Genomic DNA, 27,709 nt, shown 5'->3' with positions numbered 1-27,709 from the left:
ATGAAGAGAAAGACATATGGAACCCTAAGATTTTTTAAAGCCACGAAATCAAAATGAACAAAAAGACCAAGGTCTTTAGGCAGAATTAGAATTGTTAAAAATGGCTAACACAGCCCAGTGCAGTCACAGGACCAGGGGTCATTACAGGGACAAAAGCAGAGCATTTGGTTCCTGAGTTGAGGCTTCCAGTCAGATGTCCCCTGTGCCCGTCTTTGAATAACAACACACATTTTCAGCTTCATGCCAGAAGTATGCAGGTGGTAATCAGGAGTTTTCACTCAGTTTGGGTAAAAGCAGGCTACTGGCCAAATGCAAGTGCAAATAAATAGCATTTTACAGGACCCTGCTCTCCCCATTGCTGCCAAAGCAATCTAGCTTGGTCAAGTAATTCTGAATTGCTCTGCTAAATCTATTGCACACCAGTAGTCTGAGAGGCTTCATATAACAAGAGTATTAAGATGCATGAAGCTAATTAACTTTCACAGTTAAATCTCCGGGATACACATTAAATTTGTAGAGAAATTTGCAGCAACTTCCCATACATGCTAACCTTCTACAATCTCCTCCCACACATAACTGGTTCCAAAACTGCTGATTGCAATATTGCCTTTGGAAATTCCCTTCTCTCTCTCCTTTCCTATTGGATGTGGAAACTAAATATGTGCTGTTAACCTTTTCCTTTTATTTTTTTTAAGTCAATATTTCAGAAGTGGGGTTGTGGGTAAGGATGGGGGTGGGAATAGGCTGAATTAATAGGATATTTTTACAAATGGGAAAAGGAAACAAAAATTTTACATGTATCTTAAAATTGAGATATGATTCACATACCATAAAAGTCACCGTTCTAAAGTTTACAATTCAGTAGTTTTTAGTATATTCACAAGGTGTGCAACATACATGTATGTATTTTAACCATGACTTTTGTAACTGATTTACAAATATCTTTGAGACTGCTGGTAGTGTTTGCATGCCAGGTGTAAAAAGTCAAAACTAGGAAAAGTTATCTCCATTCTTCCCCTTGTTCTCCTACACCAGTTGTTCTCAAAGTTTGGGCTCAAGAACACACCATCAGCATCACCTAAGAACTTGTTAGAGCTGCAAATTCTTGGGCCCCACCTCAGACATACTGAGTCAGAAAGTAGTGAGGGGGTCCTACAGTCTCTTTTAACAGACTGTCCCAATGATTCTGATGCACAATAAAGTTTGAAAACCATTCCTCTAGATCAAGACAATGGTACCAGCTTCACATAACTACAGATTTGTATTAATATATTTTATTATTGGTATATTTTATTAACATATTTTATAATAATACCTATCATAAAATATCAATATATATTTTTATAATACAGTTTTATGGAGCTTTTTCTTCAAATCAACCCATCAATTTTGTTCTGCCAAATAACTACATACTATATTTAAAGACAAAAAAAAAAAAGAGAAAATCAAGGAAACATAAAAAGAAAGGAAAAGCATAAGACTTTAAATGAAAATGAAAGGCAAAATAAACAAGCCTAGCTAAACTTCACATTTGGCAAGATAATAAATGGCAAATGTAGATAAGATTCTCTGAGCTAGTCCTTCATTAACCTGCTCTATTTTTCTACTTTGTCTCTCTAGCATTTACCTATTACAAAGCAGCACCAGGAAATGATAGAATTCTAGTGAAACTCATTTTTAAAAATAGAAAGAAATTGCCCTGGCTGGTTTTGCTCAGTGACTAGAGCATCGGCCTGTGAACTGAAGGGTTCTGAGTTTGATTCCAGTCAAGGGCACATGCCTGGGTTGTGGGCTCGATCCCCAGTTAGGGGCATGCAGGAGGCAGCCGATCAATGGTTCTTTTTCTTTTTCTTTCTTTTTTTTTTTTTTTAAATATATTTTATTGATATTTTACAGAGAGGAAGGGAGAGGGATAGAGAGCTAGAAACATCGATGAGAGAGAAACATCGATCAGCTGCCTCCTGCACACCTCCCACTGGGGATGTGCCCGCAACCAAGGTACATGCCCTTGACCGGAATCGAACCTGGGACCCTTCAGTCCGCAGGCCGACGCTCTATCCACTGAGCCAAACCAGTTCCGGCCAATGGTTCTTTTTCATCATTGATGTTTCTATCTCTCTCTCCCTCTCCTTTCCTCTCTGAAATCAATAAAAATTAAAAATCTATATATATAAAAGCCTAAGTGACTGTAATGACCGGAATGACCGGTCGCTATGACACACACTGACCACCAGGGGTCAGACGCTCAATGCAGGAGCTGCCCCCTGGTGGTCAGTGTGCTCCCACAGCCAGCCTGCCCTGGCTGGCCAACCTCCCGTGATCCTTCCCCTGATCGGCAGGCCCCCGAATTGGGACAGGGAACCAGGGGTGGGTGACAGCAGACACGACCCCTTTCCCAGGGGATTCGAGGGCTGGATTCCTCCTTGGGGCCATCAGCCAACTTCCCATACCCCATCCCTCCCTCTGGCCAGCAGGCCCCAATCGGCCCACTGCAATGGCGGTGCGGTGGCGAGGGAAAGAGGAAGGGGGGAGGCAGGGAACCGCGCGGCGGTGAGGTGCTGACAATGGTAGCATCGGTGTCTGGTGTCCATTCCTCCTGCGCCTGGCCCAGAAACCATCACCTCCTCTCCGGCCTGGCCCTGATTGGCCCTGATTGCAAGCCAGGCCTAGGGACCCCACCTGTGCATGATTTCATGCACAATGCCTCTAGTAAAGAAATAAACTAAAATAAAAATAGAAAGAAAAAGTTCCAGAATTTTCCATAGGATTCTAAGCCCTAAACACCAAAAGAGACACAATGCAGGTCATAGCCAAAACAAAAAACTGGATCTTGCCCTGACTGGTGCTCAGTGGTTAAAGCGTTGGCTCTTGTACCGAAGTGTCATTGGGTTCAATTCCCTGTCAATAGCCTAAAGTGGAAATAACCTAAATGTACATCAACTGATAAATGGGTAAACAAATTGATATATCCATACTATAGATTACTATTTAATAATAAAAAAGAAAATATTAATACATGAAATAATATGGATGAATCTCAAAAACATGGTAAGTGAAGAAGTCAAACAAAAGATTGCATACTATATGTGTGATTCCATCTGTAAGAAATTCTAAAAAAACAATAGAAAGCAGGTCAGTGGCTGTCTGTGGGAGGGAATCTACTGGAAAGAGGCATGAGAATACTTCTTAGGATGATAGAACTACATCTTCTTTATTGTGACTACATAACTGTAAACAATTACAAAATTTCATCTGTCTCTATACTTAAAATGGGAGAATTTTTGTGTGTGTAAATTATACCCCAATAAAGAAAAAAACAAAACAAAGAAAAGATCATTTATAAAATTTTGGGGTTAAAACTAACTTGTTTTCATTTCTGCATATCTCTTTTAAATTTTTTGTCTGTATTCATACATATTTTATGTAGCTATAATTATAGAATATATGTAAGTTTATATTTTAGAAACTTTTATGCACAAATAATTTTACGTATTTCTAAATAGTAGTCATGACTATAATTTAAAATGGTCATACATAACTGTCCAAAGCCCAGAACCATTTCCCCTGCTGTTAACAGGTGAACTAAGTTCTAAAGCAGATGATTCCTCCTCAGTATTTGGGTGCCATCAAGTGGACAAACTGTGTAATGTGGCTGAGGTTGAGCAGACTTTTATTATAAATTAAAACAAACAAACACCTGTTTAAAACTTGTAATTTGAATTAATTTTTAAAATGAAATCAATTTTAAAAAATGAAAACAGATAATTTTATAAATGTACTAGACCATGATCCTCATTATTTCTTGAAGGAACTTAACTCTGAAATCTGAATCTAAGGAAATCAGTTCAGGAAAAGAACTCCCTGTTGAAATCAGGTTCTTTACAAACTAAGATCATGGATATAAATAACAGTCTATTTAAGCCCCCAACCAAAAATAATTTAGGCACCTCCAAATGTAAATAGCCTTTGCTATTGGCCAACCAGGTGACTTCCAACACAACAATAAGCCCTCTCAGGAGGCACAATGAAACCCGGGATGAAAATGTGCTGAAGACTGTCTGGAAGGCAGAGAAAGACAGCAGGAAACGCATTCCCATTTGGGCAAAGACTTACAGATTCTCTTTATGAGTCACCAGTATTTTTTCCCCACAGACCCTGGCCTCTCCAGTTCAAGCTTTTCTTATTGCATTGACAGTAACTGGCTAGAGTCACAAAAAGAACGATTATTTCAGAAAAGTGTTTGGTCCCTACCAGGGTCAGCAAAAGAATGACTTTTTCAAAAGAATGCCTTTGAATGACACTGAGCCATTGCCTGCCACCAAGTAGCGAGATGAACGCCCTGCTCTGCCTGTAACCAGCACTCTTTCCAATTATTTTTTTCTAACACTCTTTAACCCTCTCCATCTTGCAGCCAACTTCCACACATTAAAAAGAAACAGCTAGAAAAGGAAAGAAAAACTCTAGGAGTGCCACACCAAAGAACTCTTGAAGGATGGCATGACTCCATACAGTGAGAAACCAATGAGAGAGAAAACATAGCTCACAGAAACAGAACCATGCTTTTTTCGTGGTCAATTATAGAGCTTGTCTTCTATTTGCTGAAATGTTTATTTGCTTGTTTTTTTAATTTTAATTATATTTCTTAATAGAAAATGCATTCATTTAATAAAAATTCAAAAGGTACGGAAGAATCTATAGATATAAAAGCCTAAGCAACCATTACGACAGAATGACCAGAATGACCGGCTGGTAGCTGTGATGCGCACTGACCCAGACCTTGCTGCTGGGGCCCTGACAGCCCCAAATCTGGTTCACCCGCACCCCGGGACCCAGACAGGAGGCAGGAGGGAGCCCGATTCCTCACCAAATCGGCCATTGGTTAGCTTGCTGCTGGGGCCAACCTCCCATGGTCCCTCACCCCTGGCAAGCTGGTCCCCCAATTGGCCCTGATCACCAGCTGTAAACAATTACAAAATTTCCGAGGGACCCCACCTGTGCATGAATTCGTGCACTGGGCCTCTAGTAAACAATAAAAAGTCTCCTTCCAATTGTGCCTCTGGCTGACCCGCCCCATTCCCAGAGACAACCATTAGCCATTATTTATGAATCCTTATGGAAATATTTTATACACAAACAGTTACATATATACATTCTCCCCATATAGACATTCAATCCCATCCCCTCTTTCTTATTTCACAAATGGTAAACCACTCTACACAATGATGCTTTTTACACTTAATATACTATATCACGGCACTCATACCATATCAATACATAGTTTCTCATTCATTTTAAAGATGTGTCATATTGCATCACTTGGATGTACCAGAAGATATTTAAGGAGTTTCTTAAGATAGACATTTAGCTTGTTTCCAATTTGGGGCTATTTTTATTACCTTCTTACCTAAAACTCTCTGGGCTAATTTGATTGCTTCTTCAACTGGGTCTGAGTTGACAATTTCATCTAGAATACCCAGCTTGAGTGCTTCATCTGCCAAAACATGTCTTCCTAAAACAAAACAAAACAAGTCACAGAACAATGTGAGATTAAAGCAAAAGCAGGAAGGGCCTCTGTTCTGAATATAAACTTACTGTTAAATAAAATAAATGACAGCTGTAGTAGAAAGATAACTGAAGGGGTAAACAGAAAATGTGGATTCAAGATTCAGCACTATCTTTTACTATTTGTGTTACCATAAAGAACTGTATAGGACTACAATTTCCTTGTTGATAAATGGGACTAATTATCTTTACATTAGTAATTCTGAGTATTAAGTGAAAATAACATGTTCTCTCTTTATTCTAGAAATAATATCTATAGAAGCACTTTATAAACTATAGATCTCTATATAAATATGAGATGATTGTTTTAAATTATAATCATAGAGGTAGTAGCAGAGTAGTACCAGTATCTCATATCATATGCACCAAAGGCTGTCATTGATTACACACACACACACACACACACACACACACACACACACACACAAGACAGTGCCTGAAGATAAATATACTGTAGTTGGGCAGACAGAGGAAAAATGTATTAAGTTGACATTATATAAGTTATAAGCAAAATTACACAGGCTATCCCTAGTTGGTTGGGGTATCATCCCGTATACCAGAAGGTGGTGGGTTCAATTCCTGGTCATGGCACATACCAAAGTTTCAGGTTCAATTCCTAGTCAGGGCAGTTGGTGGATGTTTCTCTCTCATCTCTCTCATCTCTCTCTCTCTCCCTCTCTCTCTCTCTCTCTCTCTCTCTCTCTCTCTCTCTCTCTCTCTCTCTCTCTCCCTTTCTCTATCTTTCTCTATCTCTCTTGGATGTACCAAGGTTGGTGAATGGAATGCTCTACTAAGGGTTTTTAGTCCAGGAGTTAGTGACACTAAGCAACAGCAGCAGCTTAAATCTCACATCACATCTGGTGTCTGGTGGTGTTGCCAGGACATCCAGTGTCCAATGGTGGCTCTGGCAGCCTCCAGTATAGAATGGCACCTCTACGGGGTTCCAGAAGTTTGACACATTACTTGCTTTCCTGCCAATACCATCTTCCTTTTGAAAACTGATCATCAAATCAGTACTGATGGCAATAATTCCACTGTCTTTGCTGCTCTTGTAGACAGTGTTGGTAGATGCCATCTCTGAGACAAACATTCCATTCCTGGTTTCTATTAGTGCTTCCAAGAGCTACAAATGGGGCTTGATCAGATAGACAGTTCAAAACTTTTGGCATGGATCACTGTGTAACAGCAATATTTGGGCAGTTTTCTGGAAATGCCTTTGAAAACAGGCTTCCAGATTTCCTCCTGGGGTGAGGAGGGTGGTGGGGAGTGGGTGAGAGGCTTCGGGGGTCAAGTCTCCTGTGTATAAAATCATTTGGGTGAGGGGTGAGTGAATCAGCTTCCCCAGGTTAAGTGAAGAAAAAAGGAAGGAAGGAAGGAAGGAAGAAAGGAAGGAAGGAAGGAAGAAAGGAAGGAAGGAAGGAAGGAAGGAAGGAAGGAAGGAAGGAAGGAAGGAAGGGAGGGAGGGAGGGAGGGAGGGAGGGAGGGAGGGAGGGAGGGGAAAGAAAGATGGGAACCTGAGCACTAAAACGATTTTTGAGGCACCTAACCAGGGGTAACAAGAACTACCCACTGATGGACTGAAAATTCCTTTAGCTTTTTTTTTCTTCTTTTTTTTAACAATCCTCACTGGAAGATATTTTTTCCATTGATTTCTAGAGAGAGTGCAAGGGAGGGAGAAGGGGGAAGAGAGAAAGAGTGAAACATCAACGTGAGAAATATACTTCAACTGATTCCCTCCCACACGCACCCCTACAGGCCAAGGTATGTGCTCTTGAGAGGGAATCAAACCTGAAACCCTTTGGTCCCCAGGCTGACACTCTAACGGCTGAGCCAAACCAGCCAAGGCTCCTTCAGCTTTAATGATTTCTTTTGGCCTGGATTTCACAAAAGCAGAAGAGTACCAAAGTTCTACTGACAGCCAGTGAGATTCCAGGTACTGTACTTTTATTCTGCCAAGGACCTAAAGACCCAGCTCTGTACATACAACCCAAATTCTCAGGCTGAGAGTTCAGCTTGTTTCTTCTTGTGCTGCCCCCAGTGTAGAAGACAACCACTGTCCAATGGGCTCTAATAAGAGCCCTGCCCAGAGCTACTATAAGGAGACCCCTTCCTCTACCTGGAAAAGTGAAGCCGAGACTTCTCCCTGCTGGGCAATCTCATTTTTTTCCCTATTTTTCCATGGCTTCTTTCCAACCTTTAAAAAAATTTTCGCCCATGGAACCCTTTCCCAATGTCATTTTAAAGTTCCCCTAAAATTGTACAGATTACTTAAAAAGATAGCTATATAATTCTAATGTTAGCTTTCTTCTAATTCACTGTGACCTTTTCTACGCAAGTCAAAATCCATCATATTCTTACTGTTTTTATCTCTTCTCATGATGTAAACAATAGTGATATTTCTAAAAACTGCCAAACTTTGGAAAAAGCCAATCATAGTTCACTTCATTTCTTTTTGTCAAATAAGCCAGATTTCTTCCTGATTTTTCCCAAGATACTCTTTCAGACTTAACACTGAAAACAGAGCCACAAATTCCTCAGTGTTTGCCCACATGCTTTAATTTCTATAAACTTAGAATTTATAGACTCACTTCACTCTATATTTGACCCTTGAACAACATGAGTTTGATATGTAAGGGTCCACGTATATGTGGATTTTCTTTAACAAATACATTCAGTACATAAATGTATTTTATCTTCCTTATGATTTTCTTAATAACATTTTCTTTTCTCTCACCTACTTTATTGTAAAAACTAGAGGCCCATTGCATGAAAATTCATGCAATAGGCCTTCCTTCCCCTGGCTGCCAGCACCGGTTTTCCTCTGGCACCCAGAACCCAGGCCTTCGCTCCAGCCACAGTGGAGAAGCCAAGCCTTGAGGTTAGGCTTCCCCGCTCCAGCCACAGCGAGGCTTAGCTTCTCCGCTCCAGCTGCAGTGGAGAAGCCAAGCCTCTTCAGTCTTCAGTCGTCTTCAGTCTTCAGCCTTTGCTCTGTGCCTGTGTATGCAAATTAACCCGCCATCTTTGTTGGGTTAATTTGCATAATCTCTTGATTGGCTGGTGGGTGACATGGAGGTATGGTCAATTTGAATATTTCTCTTTTATTAGTGTAGATACAGTATATAATGCACAAAATATGTATTAACCAACTATTTATATTATCAGTAAGGCTTCTGGTCAACAGTAGGCTATTAGTAGTTAAGTTTAGGGGGGTGTCAAAAGTTATACATGGATTTTTAAGTGCATGGGGGTTGGCACCCTGCATTGTTCAAAGGTCAGCTATATTACAACTTCCTCCTAAATCTTATGCTTCTTTACTTCCTTTCTATTTTGCAAAATAAACTCATGTTGGATTGTAAGCATCCTCTTATAAATTCTACATTGGATACTTAAAATAGTTTATTTTCTTAAATGTGTGCTTTTTCATACCATCACAAATTATAACAAATTTTAATTTAATTTATTGATAAGAAATTTAATAATTTTAAAGCATGGGGAGTTTTTCTAACTCCGCTTTCATATTCTATAAGAGTAGGAATTTGGATCCTGTATATAGTTTTGTATTGTGGTTTCTGTGTCAAAACATGTGAATTTGAACCAACAGTTCTCAAACTTTTTAGTCTTAGGACACCTTTGCATTCTTAAAAATTACAGAGCACTCCAAAGATATGGGTTATTTCTATCAATAGTTACTGTATTAGAAATTAAAACCGAGAACTTTAAAAATGTTTTTTATTATATGTTAACATAAATAAATTTTTATGCAAAATAAATGTGTTCAAATTTTTAAAAATTTAGTGAGAAGAGTGTCATTGTTATATATATTTGCAGATTTCTTTCATGTCTGGCTTAATAGAAGACCGCTGGATTTTCATATCTACTTCTGCATTCAATTTGTTCTGATATCAGATGGCATACAATAAGCTCTGGAAAATTCCACCGGACACTTGGGAGAGAATGATAGTAGAAAAGGCAAGTAATGGCCTATGATTATGAAAATAGTTCTGACTTCATAGTGGTCTCAGGAATACCCAGCAGTCCCTGAATCACATTTTAAGAACTCTTAATTTAGATGATCATTTTAAAGACTGCAGACCATCTTAATTATACGAATGTTCCATACATTTAGCATTTGATGGAGTGATCTTAGTTATTTTGAAAGTAGCCTTTTGTTGCATTTTGTTCTTATCCTTAGGAAGGCTGCATGATTCTATTTCCTGGAAGTTTAAAATCTATACCAAAATGTATCAGGCATTGATATTGTTTCATCAATTTTTCCAGGAAAATGGTGTGCTTGCTAAAATACAATCTCTGATTCTAGTTCCTAACTGAAAAAATTCTTCTATTTTTTTCCTTTAGTTATTTCTCACCTTTATGCTTCATGCTTTGGGAGCTCTTATTATTCATAACAGACCTCTATTACATACTCTCCATGTCTGCTACCTTCATTTACATTTTATGTATCTTTTTGTTAAATTCTTCTGAATTCTATACATGTGTCTCTATTTATCCTCCATTTTGCTGATTCTGTTGTCTGTTCTATGACATCTGTTTTTGTTGCTTTAAAAAGAAATAATTGTGGCTAATGTTTTGATTTTAAATAGGGTATTCCTATTTAATAAAGAAACTACTTTCTTTCTTATTTTTAATAATGTGAATTTTCTAATATTCTTATTTTTTAAAATCTGTTTCAGCAGGCTCACATTTATGCTTCATTTTTATGTCACAATATTTTCATAGGCTTTAGATTTGGGGCTTAGTTTTGAGATTTTGGTTTGTCTGGTTCTTTTGTTTTGATCATCAAATGAAATTTGCTGATACTTATTATTGCTGCCTAGAAGCCCTTGGTGTAAAACTTACCCTCAACACCTTGTTAAAATATAGAGAAACCTCACCTATACCTAAATCTGGAAGGCAGGCAGGATAAAAGTGCCACTCCCCGGGTGTTCTAGATAATAAGAGGGATCTCATAAAGTCTAGAGATCTGGGGCATCCCCGTACCATGAATGATCATAAAGAATCCCATTAGTGCTGGGGATAAGTTCTAAGAGATTAGAGGGGAGGCTTTCTGTGCTGTTCTGTGAACAAGGCGAACGGGACCTAGAAAGTAAAAGCAGAAAGAACAGGGCACTGCAGTTCTTGTCACCTGATTGGACAAAGAACATCAGGGAATGAACTGCAATGTGTTCAAGCACATCTTTTGTGATCACTGCTAAAGATGCGGTTATTTTCACCTGGCACTTTAAGGGAATTATGGAGAAGCAATAGTTGTGCTGCCATCGATCCACTTTCCAGAATTACCTCTCTTTCGGATTTCAGAAGATCAGAATACATTAGCTATTTACTTATTAATTTAATCCAAATCTATTTGCTTATTAATTTTGTATGGGGTCAGCTCCTGCAACACTGGTGTTTTTTCCCCTACATCAGTAAGGAACCTTTACCTTTTAGTGACAATTATTTTTAACATCCTTTCTTAGTAAAAAAAAAATTTCCAAACGACAAAGCATCATTATCAACAGCTACCGTAAGAGTTTCCTATTGCTGCTATAACAGATTACCACAAATACACAGCATCTGAAGACAACACACATGTGTAATCTTAGTTTAGGATGTCAGAAGTCTAAAATAGATTGGCAGAACGAACCGCCTTCCTTCTGGAGGCTCTAAGGAAGAATCACTTTCTTGTCCTTTCCAGCCTCGGAGGCTGCCTACACTTCTTGGCTTGTGGCCTTTTCCTCCATCTACAAAGGTACCCGTGTCGTATCTGCTCTCCTCTCTGACCTCTTGCCTCCCTCTTCTAAGGACTCTTGTGATAAAGTCCACCCACCTGGAAAATACAAACTAATCTCCCACTGAAGATCCTTAATTCAATCACATTAGTACCTTTTTAATGTAAGGTAACATATTCACAGGTTCTGGGGATTAGGATGTGAGCACCTTTGGGGGATTATTATTCTGCTCCCACAGTTACCATTTAGAAAAATCTATGTGACAGAAGCGTGTCATGTAACTTCCGTCATTCCTCAGAATTGCTTTGTTTTACTGATGAGAAAATGGAGGCTGAGAGTTCAGAAGACCTCACTCTTAAACCCAGGCCAGTCTATTCAACTGTCTACTTGACATCTCCACTTGCTTGTCTACCAGGCCTCTCAAACTTAACACATCCAAAACTAAGCACTGTGATTCCTCCCTGGAACTGCTCTACCAGCAAAACCCCCATCTCAGTCATGGCACCATCATTACCACTGCTCAGGCCATTAGGATCATCCCCTACCCTCCTCTTTTCCTCACATCTGATCTGTTACAAAACCCTGTTATCAAAATATATCCAAAATTTGACCATCTCACCATTTACATTGCTACCACTAAGGTCCAAGCTCCCATCATCTCTCCCCTGGATTATTATAGCAACCTTAGAACTAGTCTTCCTCTTTCTGCCCTTACCTCTAATTAATATATTTTCAATAGCCAGGGTGATCTTTTAAAAATATAAGTGAGAGCATGTTACTCCCCTGCTCAAAACACTCCTATGCTTTTCTACCTTGTTCAAAAGAAAAGCCAAAGTTCTTTCTGTAATCTTCAGGACTCTACATGATGTAACTTTATCCCCTACTACTCTTCCCTTTACTCACTTCAAACCTTCTCCAGATATCAGCATAATGAGCTTCTTCACCTTCTTCAGCTCTTTATTCAGATGTTATTATGTAGAAAAGCCTTTCTTAGCTACCCTACCTAAAATATCATCCCCAACCCTAACATTTTATATTCCCCATTTCTGCTTTAAGTGTTCTCCTTAGCACCTATCTCCATCTACTCTAATATATATATTAGGTAACTTATATAATAGGTAAGCACATATCTGAGTATACAGTTGTGGTAACTGGGCTCAAAGGTGACCTCCAGTGTGTTAGCCCTCTTGGTATCAAGTCCCTTCCCCTGTTGAACGGGAAAGACCTGTTAATTAATAGGATAGTTCAGAAAAAATGGCACGAGACTCCAGAGCTAGGACGTAAAAGACATTACAGCTTTCACCTTGCTCTCTCTTGGATAACTCCCGAGGAAGCCAGTGTCCATGTTGTGAAGACACCTATACAACTCTATGGAGAGGTCCACGTGGAGAGGAAATGAAGCCTCCTGCCAACAGTCAGCACCAACTAGCCATCCATGTGCGTGAGCCATCTTGGAAGCATGTTCTCCAGCCCTGGTCAAGTTTTCAGATAACTATTGCCCCAATCAATGTTTTGACTGAAACTTCATAAGAAAGTCTGAACTAGAATCCAACTAAACTGGTCCCAAATTTCTGACCCATAGAAACTAGGAAAGAAATAGCACTTCCAATTAAGCCATGATTCACAATGAATGTAAGAGGCATCTTGATTTCAAAGATATGGAGAAAACTGGTTTTGATTGATGAAATATGACAATACTAGAGGCCTGGTGCACAAATTCATGCATGGGTGGGGCCACTGGGGCTGGGCCAGTGGGGTGGGGAGGGGCTGCAGACAGTTGGCTGGCAGGCTCTGCCCCCAATCAGGGTGTGTGGGGGGCAATTGGGGACCAGGCTGGCTGGGGAGAAGGGCCGCAGGAGGTTAGGGGGGCCAACTGGGGCTCGGGGCAGTTGGCCACTACACTGCACACCACAGTGACTGGTCATTCCGGTCATTCCAGTCGTTCTGGCATTCCAGTCACTTGGCTCTTATATATTTAGAAGGTGACTATTATTGTTGTTTTCTCCATATAATCTCCATGAAGGCAGAACTATTTGTTGGATTGATTCACTGATATAGGCTTAATGCCTAGAACAAGGCCTGCCATATGAGAGAAGATTAATAATAGTTGCTGGATGAATGAATAAAATTTAACTTGTATAAGGCATATTGTTTGACTGTAGTAGAACTGGTGTTCAAACTCAGGCCTTTGATGCTAAAGCACCTTCTTCAAGTCTATTACCAATATCCTCATCTTATTTTTTATTGCCCCTCCTTCAAGTCTATTACCAAGAAGACAGAAAGGAGAATAATAATATATAGCTGAAACTTATGAAGTTATTACCATGTCTAGGACTTTTCTAAGCACATTGTATTAACTTATCTTTACCACACTGTAAAGATGGCAGATACTATTGTTACTCACATTTATAAGAAAACTATGGCACAAAAAGGCAAAGTGACTGACCCAAGGTCTCATAATTATTTATACCTGTTTAGAGTAAAAGAGTTATATATGTTCTTTCTTCCAGCCTTATCTCAACTGAAAATATCTTTATGTATCTTATGGTATTTGGTAAATTTAGGGTCTCTAAATGTTTTCTAGTGTTTCAATCTTTACATTCCCTATTAAAAGAGAACAAATTTATAGTTAATACTTGGGAAATGAAAAATTCAGTCATTTCCACACTAAAACTTGAAATCTTTCCTGGAAAATTCTGGTTTTAGTTCCAGTTTATATTACAATTTGTAAATTAGATCTGAATATAATATACCCTATGTGAACACTAGTGTCTATGAATAGACACTGGAACTATGATAAAACCCTCATTGCCCTAGCTGGTTTGGTTCAGTGGATAGAGCATCAGCCTGTGGACTGAAGGGTCTCAGGTTCGATTCTGGTCAAGGCACATGCCAAGGTTGCGGGCTCAAACCCCAGTAGGGGGTGTGCAGGAGGCAGCCAATCAATGATTCTCTCTCATCATTGATGTTTCTCTCCCTCTCTCTCTCTCTCTCTCTCTCTTCCTTCCTCTCTGAAATCAATAAAAAAAATGTATATTAAAAAAAAACCCCATTGAATGGATTAAAAAACTGTGGTACATCTACACAATGGAATACTACACTGCTCTAAAAAAGAAAGAACTCTTACCATTTGAAACAGCATGGATGGACCTGGAGAGCATTATGCTAAGTGAAATAAGCCAGTTGGAGAAAAATAAATATCATATGATCTCACTCATTTGTGGAATATAATGAACAACATAAACTGATGAACAAAAACAGATCCAGAGACATAGAAGCATCGAACATACTGTCAAACCTCAGAGGGAAGGTAGGGGAGGGTGGGGGTAAGGGGGAGAGATCAAGCAAAGGACTTGTATGCATGCATATAAGCATAACCAATAGACACAGATAGTAGGGGAGTAAGGGCATGTGCTGGGGGGTGGGACAGCCAGGGAGAGGTCAATGGGGGGAAAAGGAGACATATGTATAGAATACTTTCAACAATAAAGAATTCTTTAAAAAAAAAGAGAAAGGACATATTCATGAGAAAAAATAAACCTCAAATGTGATTAGCAGTTTTTATACACTTTCATTTAGAAGACACTCACATTTGATCTTCAAGGTAACATTTGAGAAGCTGTCAGAGAAGCTATTCTTTCCATGTTATAGGTGAGAACATTGACAGTTAAAAAAGTTCAAGTATCCTCTTAAGATCATATGGTTATGGAATGGTGAAACCAAGATTTTTCTAAATCCTATTCCAGTTCCCCACATTTACCTAGACAACTGCTGGCAGTGTTTATACTAACCTGAGGTAATTAAATCAAGTGCAGCAGGAACTCCAATGAGCCTAGGGAGAAGCTGGGATCCTCTTGCACCAGGAAGAATTCCTAATCTGACTTCTGGGAAGCCAACTTGAGCCTATCAAAGTTTAAAGGCATGAGGGTCAATCGAATGAGATGACAGAGGGTAAAGATGAGCATTCCCCTGGATTGCCTAAACTCTCAAAAACATTGTTTCATAGAATTCAGCAAGAGTTGCTACAAGGCAAATTATTGCACACCCTCTAGTTTAATTTAATTAACAGCATAAAAAGAGCTGTATTGTCCCCTAAGTCTTTATGTTGAAACACATCCTTAGCATCTTACACATTTTTTTTTCTGACTCTATTATGACCTGTCTTGGTCAACAAAAATAATAGTCTCCAGAAACAGCTTTATAGAGTCCTGAAAGATCCAATCAGCCAGTAAAGTAAAAAGACATCCACAGAATGGGAGAAAACCTTTTTTAATTGTATATCTAGACTATATAAAAAAGTTTTACAACTCGATAATAAAAAGACAAATAATCCAATTAAAAATGTGCAAAGGATCTAAATAGACATTCTCAAAAAAAGAGCTATAGTTGGGCCACTAAACATTAGAAAAGATGCTTAATATCATGAGCCATCAGGGAAATACAAATCAAAACCACAAGATACCATTTTACATCTACTAGGATGGCTACAATAAAAACGATAGACAATAATAAGTGTAAGAGAGGATGTGGAGAATACAAAACCCTCATACATTGCTGGTGAGAATGGAAAATGGTGCAGCCACTTTGGAAAACAACTTGCCAGTTCCTCAAAAGTTAAACACAGAGTTACCATATGACCCAGCAATTCCACTCCTGGGTATATACCCAAGAGAAATGAAAGCATGTCCACAGAAAAACCTGAATACAAATTTTCATAGTGTTCATTAAGGTTAAGAAAGTAGGAAAACCCAAATGTCTATCAACTGATGAATGAATAAACAAAATGCAGCATATCCATAAAAGGGAATATTGTTCAGTCACAGAAAGGAATGAAGTACTGATATAGGCTACAACATGAGTGAACCTTGAAAACATTAGGCTAAGTGACAGGAGACAGTCATAAAACATATTGTATAATCCATTTATATTAAATGTCTGGAATAGGCAAATCCATAAAGACAGAAAGTAAATATGTGGCCCTGACTGGTTTGGCTCAGTGGATAGAGCGTCGGCCTGTAGACTGAAGGTTCCCGGGTTCGATTCCGGTCAAGGGCATGTACCTTGGTTGTGTGCACATCCCCAGTAGGGGGTGTGCAGGAGGCAGCTGATCGATGTTTCTCTCTCATCGATGTTTCTAATTCTCTCTCCCTCTCCCTTCCTCTCTGTAAAAAATCAATAAAATATATTAAAAAAAAAAAAAAAAAGAAAGTAAATTTGTGGTTGCTTAGGACTAGGGGAAAAGGAAGATGGAGGATTACTCCTAAATGAAGTTTCTTTTTATGGTAATGAAATGTTCTAAAATCAACTTGGGGCCCCATCTGATTTGGCTCAGTGGATAGAGCATTGGCCTATGGACTGAAGGGTCCCAGGTTCAATTCCGGTCAAGGGCATGTACCTTGGTTGCAGACTCCTCCCCGGTCCAGGCCATGGTCGGGGCGCATACAAGAGGCAACCAATCGATGAGTTTCTCTTACATCAATGTTTCTCTCTGTCTTTCCCTCTCTTTTCCACTCTTTCTAAAAATCAATGGAAAAATCTCCTTGGGTGAGGATTAAAAATAAATAAATAAATAAATAAATAAATAAATAAATAAATAAAATAAACTTTGGTAATGGTTGCACAACTCTATGAATATAGTAACATACCATTGTACGCACACTTTAAATGAGTAAATTTAGAAGGAGGAGGAAGAGGAGGAGAAGGAGGGGGAGAAGGAGGGGGAGGAGAAGGAGAAGGAAGAGAAGAAGGAGAAGAGAGTCAGCAACCTCAATCCAGTTAAGAGGGTGAGCTTCAGGCCTTATCATATGCCCCTCCTAGCCATTTAAAAGTGATCAAAGTGCCCTGGCCGATAGCTCAGTGGTTAGAGTATTTCAAGATTTTAACAACCAGTATCACTGAACTGGTACACAATAGCTGAGCACCCATGCTAGAAAAGCCCAAGATTTGTCAACCAGTAAGCTAACCATTTAAAATGATCACCTTGGATGTTTATAACTACATTTACACTGAGTGGCCAGATTATTATGACCACGCCATCAGTACTTTGTTGGGCCACCTTTTGCCTTCAATACTGCAATGATTCTTCTTGGTATTGACTCCACGAGATGTTGAAAGGTGATGCGAGAAATCTGACACCATGCCTGATGAATAGTACTGTCCAGTTCTTGCCGGGAACCAATTCCAACATGTCATAATTACAAGGGTTTCATCAAAAGGTTGGTGAAGCTTGGGGGGCTCAACAAGGGCTGAGCCACATATGTAGTTTACCTGTTGGAATGGCTAAACGGCACTTCCCCCAAACCTGAATAGGATTGTCTACTGCCAGACAGCTCAGAGCATCTTAATCTGCCTGTTATTGCCTCCTGTTGGCCAAACACCTGAACAGCTGTAGGCTATTCCCCAACCTGACAATGCTTCTGTAAACCTTACCCTTTGAAACCTTACCCTTTGAAGTGTATTATCTCCACCTTGCCTTAGGAAAAATTGTGTTAATAAATAGCACAGGGTCCTTAGACAAGGAGTAGCCTTTAGCTCCTTTAGCTGAAGCTCCTCTGACCCCCAATGCCTTTCAAAATTATCTTTCGTCCTTGGACTCCTTATTGAATCTACGCGCAGCTCCTTTCTCCAGATTGTAGAACCCTTTGTAATGCTGGGACAAGAACCCCGGCATATGGCGCCCAACGTGGGGCACCTTGAACCCTGGAAGCACGAACTTTAATGCTGGGACAAGAACCCCGGCAAGTTCTGTGAGATTTGATGGCTGTGGAACCAGCTGCCTGATGGCTCTTTTAACTTCGTCCCACAAATGCTCAATTAGATTGAGATTTGGTGATTGTGGAGGCCACCTAAGCAAGGTAAAGTCTCCCTCATGTTATTGAAACTACTCCTGCACAATATGAGCACTGTGGCATGGCGCATTGTCTTGTTGGAAGAAGCCATCTCCATTGGGATACGCCAGTGGTTGGCAAAATCATTAGTTGGCTCAATCATGAGCCAAATATCAACAGTACAACTATTAAAATTTCTTTTGAGAGCCAAATTTTTTAAACTTAAACTTCTTCTAATGCCACTTCTTCAAAATAGACTCGCCCGGGCCGTGGTATTTTGTGGAAGAGCCACACTTTGCCGACCATGGGGACACGCCATCAACATGATAGGATGAACTTGATCAGCAACGACACTTAGGTATGTTGTGCTATTCAGACGTTGTTCCACACGAATTAAAGGGCCCAAATTATGCCAGGAAAACATGGCCCAAACCATAACATTGCCCCCACCAGCTTGAAGGGTTGTACTCATGCATGTGGGGTGCATGCTTTCATGCTGTTTCCATGAAATTCTCACTCTGCCATCTGCATGATGCAACTGGAAACGTGATTCATCGGACCACATGACTTTTTTCCAATGCTTGACTGTCCAATCCTTGTGTTCCTGTGCGAATTGGAGACGTTTTATCTTGGTAACTGCAGACAGCAAAGGTGTTCGAACAGGCCTTCGGCTTCTGTATCCCATACGATGCAGTGTATGGCTAATTTGCCTACAAACGTCAGGTGGTCATTATAATCTGGACACTCAGTGTAGAGCTTGCCCTAAAGAAAAACCCCACACACCAAGTCCCGCATGGAACCCAGCTGTTACCTCTGCATGGGCAACCCTATAGTGGCAGCCCAGGGCCAGCTCTAGTCCACCTCCTAAAGCTATGCCTTGGATTGCTGCCACCAAGGGCTTTTCGCTTCTCTGCATTTCATCTACTAAATTTCCTAATGTGAACTTAGAAGTAACAGGAGCGCTGAAGCCATGGATATCAGCACCTAAGGAAACAAAGACAAGAAAAAGAGAGTTGAGAAAGAGGTGGGCTTTGTTCCATAACAATAAGGTACCAGATAATTTTTAAGGAATCTCAGACCTCTTCAGAGCCATGAAACACTTCATCTTTTAGGTGGAGACACAGTAAAAGAACAAAAATAGCTGGAAAACGTAGATTGATAGAAAATTCTCAAATATTTTTAGGAATCCTGTAATCTTCGAAAATCTGTCTCTCCATATGCTAGGAAGCAATTCTACCTTTAGAAAAGTTAAGAAGCTCAAAGAAAGGGAATAGAGATTTTTCTACAATGAGCATTATTCTGAGACTGAGTCATCCCCTTCCATTTTTTGCATGATACTGCTCACTAATCCTATTCACAGCAATTTCAAGCCATGTCTTTGTTATAGGCATGAGTTATTACAATAGAAAGTCTCAGGGTAAAATGCATACATATTTGTGAGTTATACATTAATCAACCAGCTTAGAATTATGTTTCTGTAATAGATTTTTTATTATCAATAACAGTAACAATATTTATTGCTTTTTCTAATTATAATAATAGCATACATTATGGACAATTTGAAAAATATATATAACTATAAAGAACCTAAAGATCACCCCAAATATCACCACAGAGATAACAATGTAATATTTGGTGAATTCTTAGTTTTTCCCAATGCACATATATAAATAGCTTTGGGATCTTGAGTAAGTTATTTAACCTTTGTCTCAATACCTACTTAAATGACTAATGTGAGAATTAAATGGAAGTTCACTATAATATATAGTTAGAGGTGTGGTGCACAAAATTCATGCACTCGGGGGGAGGGTCCCTCAGCCCGGCCTGCACCCTCTTGCAGTCTGGGAGCCCTTGGGGGATGTCCGACTGACAGTGGGGAGCGGGCCTAAGCTGGCAGTCGGACATCCTTAGTGCTGCTGCAGAGGCGGGAGAGGCTCCTGCCGCTGCACTCACCAGCCATGAGCCCAGCTTCTGGCTGAGCGGTGCTCCCCTTGTGACAGCACACTGACCACCAGGGAGCAGCTCCTGCGTTGAGCGTCTGCCCCCTGGTGGTCAGTGTGTGTCACAGCGACCAGTTGTTCTGCAGTTTGGTTGATTTGCATATTAGCCTTTTATTATAATACTAGAGGCCCAGTGCATGAAATTCATGCACGGAAGGTGGGAGAGTCCCTCAGCCTGGCCTGCACCACTTGCAATCCGGAACCCCTTGGGGGATGTCCGACTGCTGGTTTAGGCCCGATCTCACAGGGATCCCTGTGGGATTGGGCCTAAACCGGCAGTCAGACATCCCTCTCGCAATCCAGGACCACTGGCCCTAACCACTCACCTGCCTGCCTGCCTGATAGCCCCTAACCACTTTGCCTGCCTGCCTGATTGCCCCTAACCACTCACCTGCCTGCCGATCACTCCTAACCACTTGCCTGCCTACCTGATTGCCCCTAACCACTCATCTGCCTGCCTGATTGCCCTAACCACTGGCCTGCCTACCTGATCACCCCTAACTGCTCACCTGCCTTCCTGATCACCCCTAACCACTTGCCTGCCTGCTTGATTGCCCCTAACTGCTTGCTTGCCTGCTGATCGCCCCTAACCACTCTTGCCTGCCTTCCTGATTGCCCCTAACTGCTTGCCTGCCTGCCTGATCACCCCTAACCACCTCTGCCTCAGCCCCCACCACCGCGGCTTCATCCAGAAGGACGTCTGAAATGATGTCCGGAAGATCGTTTGGCTGTCTGGTCTGATTAGCATATTACACTTTTATTATTATAGATATATATGTAGCAATATTGAGAGCATTCTGTAAAATAATTTTTTTTATATTTTCCTTTTTTTCATATAATGGTATACATAATGAGCTCTTTCCCTATAACATTATGTATTCTTTGAAAACATTAAACTTGGTACAAGTAAATTTCATATTCAGCCTATTGTGTTTCTTTTTCTTTTTTTCTACCTGCTCCTCATCTAATATCAATTCAGGGATCATGCTTCTTTTCACTAACCCATCGTATTTTATACTTTAATCTAGTATTATCATTATTATTTAGATTTCTTTGGTACTAGAGAAACAAGATGAATTTCAACTGAATCTCAAGCCTATCATTCCTATAACTTAGATTAAAATGTTTTTTCATGTAATAACAGCAATTAATATTTACTGGATAAACACATCAGGCATAGTGCTAAGTTGTTTCATGTAATTTTTTAACACCTATATTGAGTAGTATGATAATCCCCATTATACAAGTAAGGAAGTTAAGGCTTTGAGGTGTGAAGTGACTAGTTCAAACATATAACTAGTAATTGGTAAACTAAGGATTTGAACTCAGACAATTTGACCAAAGCCCACATTCTTAACTGTTATACCTTCTTCTACTTGCTATACAAGGTTAGTATTATTATTATCCTAATTGTACAGAAATCAAGGCACAGACAAGAATATAGTGATTTCACTTTTTAACTATCTCTGGCATATAAAAATGCAATTGATTTTAAATCCAGCAAAATTGCTAAATTATCTTATTAATACTAATAATTTTCTGATATCTTTAATTTTTCTACAAACACTATCATATCGATCATCTGAATAATAAAATTTGTTTCTTCCTTTCCAATCCTGATACCTCTTATTTATTTTTCTAGTCTTACTGAGCTGGTCAGGGCTAGAACACAATGTCAAATCAAATACAAATGGTGATAGCAGCTAGCCTTGTCTTGTGCATTTCTTATAAGAAAACCTGTTAAGTTACCATTTTGTTTGAGGTTTGCTGTAGGTTTCTAAAAGTGAATATTTTAGCCTAAGACATATCATTTCTATACCTACTTTACTAAGAATTTTTATCTTTAATGCATGTCAAATGTTATCAAATGCTTTTTTCTGCATCTATTGAAACAACCATGATTGTTTCTCCTTTAATCTTTTTAATAAGCTGAAATTACATTAATTTTCTAAGGTTTAACCAATCTGGTAGTACTAGAATAAAAGTGATATATTTTTATATATGTTAGATTCCATTTTATAACATACTGTTTAAAATTTTTATATTTGTATTTATGAATTAAATTGGCCTATAATTTTGCTTTTCATATTGTCCTTGACAGATGTTGGTATCAAGGTTATGCTAGCCTCAAAATATCAGTTGGGAAGTGTACTGGGTTGAATGACATCTCCCAGACAAGTGAATGTGAGCTGTTTTTGGAAATAGAGTCTTTCCAAAAGAGGTCATAGTGGATTAGGGTGGATCTATCTAGGCTCAGGAAAATTTGGACACAGGGGAGAAAGCCACAGGAAAACAGAGGCAGAAACAGGCCAAGGGCAACCAAGAATTGTTAGCAACCGAAAGGAGCCAGAGGCAAGGAAGGATTCTTCCCTAGAGCCTTCATGAAAGAATGGCCTTGCAGATACCTGTACTTTGAACCTGAGACCTCCCCTAAGATTTCCACCTGCAATAAATGAATAAATATGCTCAGGACAAAGGACCCAAGGCGCACTCTCCCTCCAAGGAGCACATCCATACCATTCCCGCACTGGCATGTATGCCCCAACCTCTAGAGAACCCCATGAGACTTGCAACCAGGAGAGCAATGGGCAGCAGCAGCTCATCTCGTCCTGGGCTAACCCCCTTAACCTGCCTACAAGGCCCCCTTTTCTCTGAACTCCCAGTGAGCTAAAGCAGCCCAACCATTCTCATTCTCTCTCTCCTCTCTCTCTCTCTCTCTCTCTCTCTCTCTCTCTCTCTCTCTCTCTCTCTCTCTCTCTCAACTGGCCTGCTACTTGTTTGGAGTATATCTTCCATAAATTCCACTTTACTTTCCTTTTATTTTCATTGACCTTAAAATCTTTTCTGCATCGATGAAAAGAACCAAGGTCCCAACCAGTAACCCCAATCTATTTGAGTTTTCTATTTCTTCCTTGGTCAATTTTGGTGGGCAACATAGTCTTCTATTTGTTCATAATATCTTCATTATCTTTGCTAAAGGCTACACAGTATCTGCAGTGATAACACTTTGGTCATGTCTTATATACATTGTTTTACTGTCATTTTTTTTTCTCTTCTTGATCAACTTCTCCAGAGGTGTGTCAATTTTATTCGTCTTTCAAAGAACTAACTTCTGACATTGTTGATCTTCTTGATTCACATTTGTTTGCTATCTCATTAATTTCTCCTCTTTACAGTAAAGCATCAAACAGACTGTCAAATTACAGCGGTAAGGTTAGGGAGAGGTGGGGGAAATAAGAGATCAACTGAAGGACTTATATGCATGCATATAAGAGTAACCAACGGATGCAAAACATTGGGGGGTGAGGGCATGTATGGGAGTGGGGTGGGGGGGGCAATGGTAAGATATGTACACATATAATACCTTAATAAAAAAAAGATATATAAAAAAATAAAAATAAAAATTTCTCCTCTTTATTATTTCCTTCCTTCTACTTCATTTGGATCTATTTTATTGCTTGTTTGTTTTGTTAGTTTCTTGATACAGATGTTTAGCTCATTACATTTGTCTTTTTCCTTTCCTAAATTATATAAGGCTATAAATTTTCTGCTAAGTTTTGCTTTAGCTGTATTTGTTGTTATATATGTTGTGTTTTTATTATCATTCAGTTCAAATTATTTTCTAAATTCTATTATGATATCTGCTTTGACTCAGAGAGATCAATTTCATTTCTAAAGATGAGAATTTCCAGTTATATATTTGTTATTGATTCCTAGTTTAATTGCATTGTTGTCAGAGAACATATTCTAAATGAAAATTTATTGAGATAAGCTTTCATGTTCCAATAGCTGGTCAATTTTTGTAAATGTTGCAGATTTGAGAAAAATGTATTATTTTGCAATTCTTGGGTACATTGCTCTATATAAATCCACTAAGTCAAATCTGACAATTCTTCTTTTTTTTTTTTAACATATTTTATTGATATTTTACAGAGAGGAAGGGAGAGGGATAGAGAGCTAGAAACATCGATGAGAGAGAAACATCGATCAGCTGCCTCCTGCACACCTCCCACTGGGGATGTGCCCGCAACCAAGGTACATGCCCTTGACCGGAATCGAACCCGGGACCTTTCAGTCCGCAGGCCGACGCTCTATCCACTGAGCCAAACCGGTTTCGGCAAATCTGACAATTCTTAATGCTTTTCTAGAAGAATAATTTTTCTGTCCTAAACTTGAACTACATTCTCTCTCCTATATCTCCTTACTGACAAAGAAATACCAAGTTCTCCATAATTCTGATCCTTTTCTTCATGTCATAAATTTTCAAAGAGTTGAAAAAGCTATTTAATAGCTGGTTTATGTTTGTCATATTATTTTAATCTCTTTCAGGTTCAGCCCTCTCAGCTATAAATAGATATTATAGATTTATTGAGGATTAAAATATAATAAGTGAAAAATACTACTATTTTCATTATTAGCAAATAACCTACATAGTCCTGGTACATAGCAGGCAAGATAAATGATAATTATTATAATTATCATATTTATATTTATCTGTTGTCATAATTCCAATATGTTTCTTCTCAGGCTACCATTAACATATATTAAATTCCTCTAGCTACAGTAAGATTACATAGGCCCTCCTATTCATTCAACTTTGTCAAAGGGTTAATATATTCATTTGGGAAAAGAGGACAGATGTCACAAATATCACTGAATCACCATTTCAGACACTTTTGCCATATTTTTGTCAATACTTTTGGATCTTCAAGGAATAACCCAGCAAAAAGTGCCATGGTCACCAAGATAGGTAATTAGCAGAAGAAAAATGAACTCCATTTCAAGACTGTGTCAAATAAAAAATAACATTTATTAAACATCTGCATGTAGGCTCTGCACTAGAGGCTTTCAGATATGTTATCTCATTTAATCTCACAAAACCTATCAAGATAGATATTCTTGTATCTAATTTAAAAATAGAGAGATTGATGCCCCAGCTGGTTTGGTTCAGTGGATAGAGCATTGGCCTGTGGACTGAAGGATTTGATTCCGGCCAAGGACACATGCCCGGGTTGCGGGCTCGATCCCCAATAGGGAGCATGCAGGAGGCAGCCGATCCATGATTCTCTCTCATCATGGATGTTTCTATCTCTCTCTCCCTCTCCCTTCCTCTCTGTAATCAATCTACACTAATAAAAGATCAAATTGACCATACCTCCGTGATGCCCACCAGCCAATCAGGAGTGAGTATGCAAATTAACCCAACAAATATGGCGGATTAATTTGCATACACAGGCATGGAGTGAAGACTGAAGGCTCCACCCAAGCGAAGATTGAAGACTAAAGACTGAAGACTGAAGGCTCCGCTGCGGCCAGAGCCAAGCCTGAAGGCTGAAGGCTTGGCTCCACTGCAGCCTGGGTCCCGGATGCTGGAGAAAAACTGGTGCCAGCAGCCAGGGAAAGGAAGGCCTATTGCATGAATCTTTGTGCAACGGGCCTCTAGTAAAAATATATTTTTAAAAAATAAACTATTTAAAAATAGATTGATTTATTTTTTTAAAAAAATTTATTGGAGTGACATTGGTTAATAAAATTATATAGGTTTCAAGTGTACAATTCCATAATATAATTGAAATTCAGAAGATTAAAGGAATTTGTTCAAGTTCATATAGGGTGGAGATATATAGAGCAGGTATATACCAGCAGATATTACAGTTATCAAGTCTACAACTAAATATCTTACAAAGGTCCAATCCAATATAAAAGAGAATAAAGTCAAACTCTTCTCTGGATCTCTCTTGTAATTCCACAGTCTCTTTCTCCACAGTTTCTCATTCCCACTCAAGTCTCCCATATCTATTACCCACACTATGGTATTACCCACAGGGACAGCTTATGCAGTATCAATGTGAGGCTGAATTCCAGAGATAACAGGAGAGGGTTAGGTACTGGTACCTGCAGAGAAGTTGCCATCTGCTCCACAAATCACAATGGCTTTTACTGTAGGGTCTGTTATAGCTTTCTGTAGCCCCTCTTTTATTCCATTGAAGACAGCTAAACTAAAAGAAAAAAAAAAAGAAAGGGTCAGAATTAAATTTCTACCATCTCAGAGATTTTCTGCTGGAAGCCAATTTCAACATGTCAGCAGGGCTGAATCATCTGGAAATGGCTGAGGGTATTTCCCCAAACCTGAAAAAGATTTGCATAAATTAATTGCTTGCTGCCAGACAGCTAAGGGCATCTTAATCTACATGTTATTGCTTCCTCCTGGCCAAACACCTGAACAGCCAGAGGTAATTCTTCCAATCTGACAATGGATTCTGTGTACTAAATCCTGGCCTTTGAAGTGTATATCTACTTTGCCTTAGGACAATTTGTGTTAATAAAAAGCAAGGGGTCCTGAGACAAGGAGAACTTGATTTCTTTAGCCAACCTCCTTGCCCCCCAAAATGCCTTCCAAAATTATGTTTTATCTCTGGACTCTTGGTTAATTTACACACAGCACTTCTCCAGATTCCTGAACCCTTCTAGATGCTGGATCAAGACCACCAGCATTAATTTTCCATTTCCTAACAATGAAAAATTAAACACATACACAATAGATAAAAACTCTAGTTTTTATAGTGAATTGAGCACTGAACTTTTAAAACATCTACATGTAGGCTCTACACTAGAGGCTTTCAGATATGTTATTTCATTTAATCTCACAAAAACCTATCAGGATAGATATTATTGTATCTAATTTTAAAATAGATTGATACCCCAGCTGGTTTTAAATAGCATTTTTCTGCACTCTGCTGTAACTTTGAACACTTAGAATTGGCACTAATCAATTTAAAAATACTATTGTACATCTTCTAGATACAGTGAAAGGAGTTTGTAATACCCCAGGGAGAACAACATATACACAGCAAAATATCGCACTAAGATGAATGCTGTAATAGATACAAAGGAAGTTATGTGAAACTTCAGAGGGAAGTTTTAATTTGTCATAATGGCAAAATATAAGAAAACTGAAATACTCTAAAAGAAACAGATGTGGCAGGGGCTGCAAGTTACCATAAATATCCCTACCTCCCCACCTTCTTCAAAGCAGTAGTAAACATGGTTTTTAGCTGAAAGCATAGCTGCCCAACATCAAGACTACATTTCCCAGCTTGCTATGCAGTTAAGTTAGCCCAAGGTGTTAAGTTCTGACCAATGGGGATAGAAGCATATTTGCTATATGCAATTTTCTAGAAGAGTCTTAAAGAACTAGGTATACTTTTTTCTTTTTCTTTTTCCCTCCCTACTCCTGGCAGGAGTGAAGAGGTGATTGTTAGATCAGGAGCAGCCTGTATGGACCAAGAGGTGGGACCATATATTGAAGACGGCAGGGCAAAGAGAGAAAGAATTGGGGTCCCTGGTGATTAGAGCAGGCATACACTGCTATGAGAAAAACCAACTTTTTCTTGTTTCATCCACTATTTTAAGTTTTCTGTCACTGACAGTCAAACCTAATCCTAAACATTAACTTAGCAGGTAAAGGCAAGGTCAGGGAAAGAAAGGACATGTAGTAGATTTTATCAAGTTTCAGTTGATGAGGGAGTCCTCAACAGAGAAGATGGTTAAAGCCGAGATTAAATGCCTGCCAACGGGAAAGAAAAGAGAA

At 39.2% G+C, this 27,709-nt stretch overlaps 1 protein-coding gene across 1 annotated transcript in view; it reads right to left on the bottom strand.

The window, feature by feature from the left end:
• Nucleotides 1–27,709, bottom strand: part of EHHADH (enoyl-CoA hydratase and 3-hydroxyacyl CoA dehydrogenase) — a 46,345-nt gene that overhangs the window by 15,207 nt on the left and 3,429 nt on the right. The window contains exons 2-5 of the mRNA XM_080655424.1: nucleotides 26,014–26,117; nucleotides 18,930–19,102; nucleotides 15,083–15,194; nucleotides 5,405–5,509 (exon numbers count right to left, since the gene is read on the bottom strand). Coding sequence (XP_080511550.1) covers nucleotides 5,405–5,509; nucleotides 15,083–15,194; nucleotides 18,930–19,102; nucleotides 26,014–26,117 — 494 coding nt within the window. The remainder of the gene's footprint in view (nucleotides 1–5,404; nucleotides 5,510–15,082; nucleotides 15,195–18,929; nucleotides 19,103–26,013; nucleotides 26,118–27,709) is intronic.

This window comes from Plecotus auritus (genome assembly GCF_963455305.1).
Source record: "Plecotus auritus genome assembly, chromosome: 2".
Taxonomy (NCBI): Eukaryota; Metazoa; Chordata; class Mammalia; order Chiroptera; family Vespertilionidae; genus Plecotus; species Plecotus auritus.
This window is presented reverse-complemented; position numbering and strand designations above follow the sequence as displayed.